This window comes from Cystoisospora suis (assembly GCF_002600585.1).
Source record: "Cystoisospora suis strain Wien I chromosome Unknown contig_4231, whole genome shotgun sequence".
Taxonomy (NCBI): Eukaryota; Apicomplexa; class Conoidasida; order Eucoccidiorida; family Sarcocystidae; genus Cystoisospora; species Cystoisospora suis.
The window spans coordinates 1-6,603 of NW_027157023.1; the positions used below are offsets into that span (position 1 = coordinate 1).

The 6,603-nt window shown below is 41.1% G+C and overlaps 1 protein-coding gene across 1 annotated transcript; it reads right to left on the bottom strand.

Annotated features, from left to right (window-relative positions):
* Positions 1 to 286: 286 nt before the first annotated feature.
* Positions 287 to 5,756, bottom strand: CSUI_007859 (26s proteasome subunit; the record flags this gene model as incomplete). The annotated part of the gene is made up of 5 exons (XM_068068002.1): positions 4,638 to 5,756; positions 3,246 to 3,368; positions 2,293 to 2,369; positions 1,134 to 1,181; positions 287 to 505 (listed from the first exon to the last, which is right to left on the bottom strand). Coding segments are annotated over exons 1-5 (531 nt in total), but the record flags the coding sequence as incomplete, so codon positions are not given.
* Between the last annotated feature and the right edge of the window lie 847 nt (positions 5,757 to 6,603).

Below are 6,603 nucleotides of genomic sequence, written 5' to 3' on the forward strand. Positions count from 1 at the left end.
AATAAGGACGACCAAGAGATTGAAAAACAAGGAAGATGGGAAAGAAAAGAAAGAAAGAAAAAGAAAAAGAGAACCCCCTTCATACATTCATACAGACACATGCATCAAGTGCATACACAGATCCACACGTGAGGAGATCGATAGACAGAGAAAAGAGAGATTAAAGACCGACAGACGAATAGATCGATACCTGTACAGATAGATAGAGAGATTAACGACCCCTAGATAGATAGATAGATGAATCCATATATAGACATCTAGATAAGAAAGGGCTTTTATAGAGAGAGTTGCGAGGGGGGTGAATGATATGTTGGTTTACCTTATTGTGAAGAAGGACACTACAGCCTGGCTCAAGAAGGTCTTTATCTACGAAGGAAAGGACATTTACATAGTACTCCGGGCCGATAGAAGAAGAGACAATTGCATGCTGATCGTCGATCATTTCCTCCAGATTCCCCACACTTAGTGGAGTCCCTCGAAGCTCGTCTACACGAGTCACGTCCTCCTAACACAGCAAAGCAAGGGGAAGAGAAGCGAGAAAGAAAGAAAGATGAAGAGAAAGAAGGAAGAATGAAAGGTAAAGAGGAAAGAAGAAAGGAAGATAAAGAAAAGGAAGAGAAGCGAGAAGGAATGAAGAAAGAAAGAAAGATGAAGAGGAGGAACAATGAGAAAGAAAAACACTAAGGAGAAAGGAGGAAAAAGAGATAAATATTCAACGAAAGAAGAAGCAAGACAAAGAGAGAACAGGATAGAAAAGACAAAAGACAGGAGAAGAAACCCCGACGAATCTCCTTATTCACCTTTTTACCTATTTTAAATCTTGATCTGTCCCTCCCTCTCTCTCTTTCTCTTTCTCCATCTTCTTAGAGATACCGCACAGGTGTGCACGTTCACACATATGTAGGAGAAAGTCTTTAACAGAATGTGAGGAGACAATGCGAAGTTGATAGACAAGATATTTGGCAAAAGAGGAGTTTGCATAGATAAGAAAAGAACACTACCCGACAGTCTATCTCTATGGTAAATGCACATCTTTCATTCTTTCCTTTTCGCTGCTTGTAATCTTCTTGTTCAACTAACTACGACATCTCGGAGAGAGCAAAAAAGAGAGAAGGATCTCCTTTCTTTCTTACTTCGTTCTTCTCCTCAGCAGGCTTCCGCTGCTCTTGGTTCGTAATGTACTGTATATACACCGTAAGAGACAAACATAAAAAGCATCATCATACACAAAGACGAAGAAAGAAAAGAAAAGAAATCTCTCTTTAGAGAAAGACGTTCTTTACAGTCCATTCCTTCTGACAGAAGAGAAAGATGAGAGGGGAAAGACACGAAAAAGAACAAGAAGAAAAAGAGTGCTAAACGTCATAGGGGTGATGTTCGTTCTATGCTCTCTCTCTTCTTCTCTGCTGTACATACACCCCAATTTCTCCAGTACCCACTACTCCACCCGCTGAAGAAGAAGAAGAAAGAAGAGGATAGAAAATGAAGGAGAAAAGGAGGAAAGAACGAACTCCTCCTACACTAACGAGTGATCAGTCATCTCTCTTGAATAAATGAATGACTCTCTAGTGCATGCATGGATCAGACAGAGAAATACAAAGAAGCGCGGAAGAGAGAGAAAAAGAGAAAAGAAAGCGAAAGAAGGAAAGAAAGAAACAGAAGAAGATAGTGCAAAATGATAAGCCTAAAAGCTACGATTCTCTCTAGCTTCCCAGACGCTTCTTCTCTGTTTCTATCATTCAGAAATCTATTCAGACATCCAAAGACAGACAGCCAGACACAGACATACAGATAGCTAGCCATACAGATACATAGATAGATAGAAACATAAGGCGACACGTCACAGAGATAGAGAGATACCTATAGACAAAGAGAAGTACAGACATGGAGATATACAAGTATATCAATAGACATAGGTAGATTGATAAAAAGAAAGACAAAGAGCTAAAGATGTCGACAGAGATATATATAGATGAACAGGTCGACGATGAAAGCGAGAAATCTCCGTTCAAAACGAATGTGAGCGAGGTTGACAAGGAAAGGGAAACTTTCTCTCTCTTCTACACTCACCTCACGCAACAACGGACTTCTTCGAGTGTACATACATCTACCTATCTATCTCTATATCTCTCCTTTAGCTATCTATCTATCTTCAATCTATCTATCTATCTCCAATCTATCTCTCCATTGGCTACCAGTCCCTTATTTTATCATCCCCGGGAGACCACTGCTAATGACTCTCGTATGTAGTGAATGGCATGTGCATGCATGCATGCAGTGAGAGTACCTGACCTCTTCTTCGAGTAGGAGATAGTCTTTGATTCTCTCTAGCTTCAACAGTCTTAGACGGCACTTTGTTACCGGCGTTACTGCCCGCATGCAAACAAAAAGAAAAGACGCAAAAGAAGAAAAGAACGAAACACTTCTTTTCGACGAACGATCTATCTACTCCTCCCCCTACCACTCTTAGGATTGATGGGAAAATGTACTTTATGCCTCACCGCTTCGCACAAAGAAAGAAAGAAAGAAAAAGGGATACAAGAAAAGAGAGATAGATACAGAGATAGATAGAGAGAGGAAGACGCGAGGAAAATAAAGGGAGAACGTTTATTCATTCTTTCTTTCTCATTTATTCTCTCCGTCGGACTTATCTTTCTTCCTTCTCTGCTTCTGCTCGTCTGGAGGAAAGCCTGACTGAAGAAGAGGTCTTCCTCTTCTCCCTCCTCCTTATCGCTCTACTACTGCTCTTCACACATCGTTAAAAAGATGACCTATCTGTAGCCTCTCCATTTACCTGTCTATCATAGTGGTCTATCGATCTATCTCTATCTTTAATCTATCTCTCTACCTTCGATAGATTTATCTATCTATCTATCTATGTTTCATGTATCTATCTTTGATCTGTGTATCTGCAAACTGATTTATTTCTCTCTCTACACACACTTTTTTCTTCCTTTCATTTGCTTATTTTCTTCGTCGATTTCTGCCTCTAACACCGTAAGAAAGAAAGAAAGACGAATGAGAGGCACGGAGAGGAGAAGGGAAGGAAGAAAGGAAGGAATCTAAGAAAGACGCCGAATACATCCCCCGAAAAGAGAGAGAGATAAAGAGATGAAGATCGACAGAAAGGTAGACAGATGAAGGGACCAAAGAGATAAGAAGAGAAGAGAAGAATGAGAGAAAGAAGAGGAGAAGAAAAGTTTCATGAATGCATGCAATGTCTGTGTTTTGATCCATGATCATACCTGTAGGGAATTTACTATGTACTCCGCCTGGTCCTTTGGCTCCTCGCTTCTTCTTCTTTCCTGTATGAGATAGAGAGGCTGCCTCCAAGCGTTTTCTATCCTTCTTCTTCTTATCTTTGTCATCTAGGAAAAGCAGACAGGGAGACGTCACTCAGAAGGATAGAATGAAAGGGAGAGACACACAGAGAGAAATAATAGAATAGAAGAAGCACAGAGTCAAGCGGAATTAGCATAGAGGCTCTCTCTCTCTCTCTCTTCACCTCATCTCAGATACCGCGTCTTGGAGATACAGAGATTAAACGTAGATAGACACATAGATAGAATCACGACAGATAATAGATAGAGAGAGATAGATAGAGAGATAGATAGATGGCTACTCAGTAGATATAGATACATATATATGATAACCTGTACCTATCCATGCACATGCACAGGCATATACGGATGTAGATATCGATAGATATATACATGTACATGTATCGGTATATCCCCTATATATACATGTATATGCATAGACATAACAGTACATGTACATATGTAGGTACATGTGTACGGATAGCTACATGCAAGTAAGGAGAGGAAATGAAAGTAAGTGGAGAGAGGAATGAAAGTTAACAAGTCGCCGCATCGTAACCATCCTAACGATCTTTGCTCCCTTTCTTTCGAGTCTTTTCTTTCGAGAAGAAACGAAAGAGACAAGCAGAAGTGTCAAGAGAACAAGATGCAGACAGACAAGAAGAAACAAGCTTAATGAGTAAGTGGGCTACCCCTATCAACATGTCTCAAGGGTGTCGACACAGATGTCAACCTGCAGTGTACGTACACCTCACCACGTCAAAAGCGGACATGTAGCGCTGAGAGAGGAATAACGGGAGAGAAAGAAGGAGACGAAAGAGCTAGATGCAAGGATATAGAAGAGCACGTATGAAGCAAGATGGAGAATTCTACGAAGAAGAGAATAATCTTCTTTATTCTCTCCAGGGATGGTAAAGAAAAGAAAGAAATGTGGCTCGATTAAAGAAGTACTTTCCTCGTATCTAGGGGATGCAGAGGTGCGGCATGTATAGCAAAAAGACGGCTTGTTGAAAGAGAGAAAGCGAGAAAGAGAGAGACAGAGACTTCCTTTGTATGTATAGATAAGAGAGAGAAGAAAAAGAAAAAAGAAGACAGCTGCATGCTTGAATCGTTCTCTCCTTCCGGGATCATCATGATAGACTAGCAGTCGCCCGTTCATTCATCTCTTTAGAAAGACCAAGAGAGAGAGAGATTCGATGAAACACAGAGACAAGAAGAAGAAAAGACATGCAAAAAGAGCCCGACATCGAGAAGAAAGTGAAGAAGAAGAAGAACAAGAAGAGAGATCGTGTACGAATAAGCCGCCTTTGACTTTACCTTCGCCTCCTCCTGGATGGAAGCCGCCGCCACCTCCTGGGCCTCTCTGCTGAGCGTTCCCCATGACGAGAAAACGAGGAGATTTCTTGAGTCAAACGCAAACTGCAACAAAACAAGAAGGAGAGTCCAAGTAAGCTGAAAGTTAGAAGAGGAAAGAGAGAAGGAAGGGGGGCGCCAAAGAAAGAGGAGAGAAAGAAAGAAGTAAAGGGGAGAAAGAGGGAGGGAGTTTCTTTTGTGTGAAAAGAGAGAAGGAGAAAGAAGGGGAGAAATAGAAGAAGAAGAAAATGAAGAAGACCACGCCTGAGAGAAAGGAGAAAAAGAGTTGTCACGATGTCTTTAAAGAAGAGAGACAACTCGTACGGACAGAGGGAGGGAAGAAAAGTCGGAAGAAGGAGAGGACAGGAGAAGAAAGAGATGGAAGAAGGAAGAAAGAAGAGAAGAAGAAGGAAAGAGGTTTGCTTTTTGGTCTGGTTGATGGTGAAGAAGAAAGAAAAAGAAAAGCAATCCTTTTTTAAAAGAAGGAGGTGTTGGAGAGGAAGAGGAAGAAGAAAGGATGAAAACAAACCAAGAAGACATGGACAGCTTTTTCCTTGCTTTCTTTACTTTCTTTCTTCTTCAAGAAAAAGAAAAGGAAAGAAGAAGAAATCTCCAAGAAAAGCGAAAGAAAGAGGATACGATGAAAGGAAGGAAGACATAAAGATTATTCACGGAGACCAAGAAAGTAAGTAAAGAAGTTGAGTAAGTGATCTACAAAAAGAGGCAAGTAAGTAAGTCAAAGAAAATGAAGAAGAATGGAGAAAGAAAAGAAGGAAGAAGACAGGAAAGAGAAGAAAAGCAGGTCACTCGACGATAACGAGGACGGCTTCTTCTTCTTCTTCCACTACGAAGAGCGACCGGAGAGAGAAAGAAGACAAGGAGGTGAAGAAAGAGAAAGGTACCATACCATAAAGATATTCTTCAACGAAGAGAAGTCGGAGAGAGCCCATCAAGAAACAGAGATAAAACGAACTCTTTCCTTTCAATCTAGACCCTAAAAAGGAAGAAAGGCAAAAAGAGAAAAGAAAAGAAAAGAAGAAGTCGAGAGTTCTTCTTTCCATCCATTCATTCATTCATTCCACCACACCAAGAAGAGGAAGGACACCCTGCGCAGCAGTCGTCATAGTAGTAGTCGTAGTAGGTAGTAGTAGTAGGCTTGAATTTTCCTTTTTCCTTCTTCTTTTTCTTCTTTCAGGAGTGAGACATATCCCAGCACTTTGAGGCTCCTCGTCGTCCTCTATCGTAAGTCATGGCGTGTAGTGAAAGAACTTCTCTGTCTCTCCATCGATCTCCATAGAAATCTTCCCCTACCCCTGCTTTCTAGACATAGTCGTGATGGTATAGAAAGATGTGTTGATACATTTGTATATCTATAGACATCTATCTATATATATATATCGCTCTCCCTATCTCTACGGTTAGCCCGGGGTCATGACGGGCGATCATTCTTCTCCTGAAGAGGAGAGTCTTCATGGACGAAGAAAGAAAGAAAGAGGGAATGTGTGAGGAGGAGTTGAGAGAGAGAAGACGTAGAAAACACTTCAGTCTCTTCGTCTAAGATTTTATCCGACTGAGAGAGAAGATAGAAAGAAGAGGAGGGGAGGTTAAAGAGAAAAGCAACACGCAACACGAACGAAAGGACACAGTAAGCGAGAGAGAAAGAGAGAGAAATCGTGAAGATCTGACTGGAGAGTGAATGAAGATTCTGTTGCCACAAGATGACGTAAATCTCTCTACACTCTACAGGTGCAAGGTAACCCTATTTCATGCCGTTCTACTGAGAGAAAGAAGCACAAACCTTACTCCCAAACTTAATGAAAGTGCAGTGGAAAAATCTTCTCTCATCTCCACCTCTCTGGAAGAAGAAAACCGACGCCTGAACTTCCCGCCGAGCTATTTATTTCACGTCTTCTCATCTATCTACCTATCT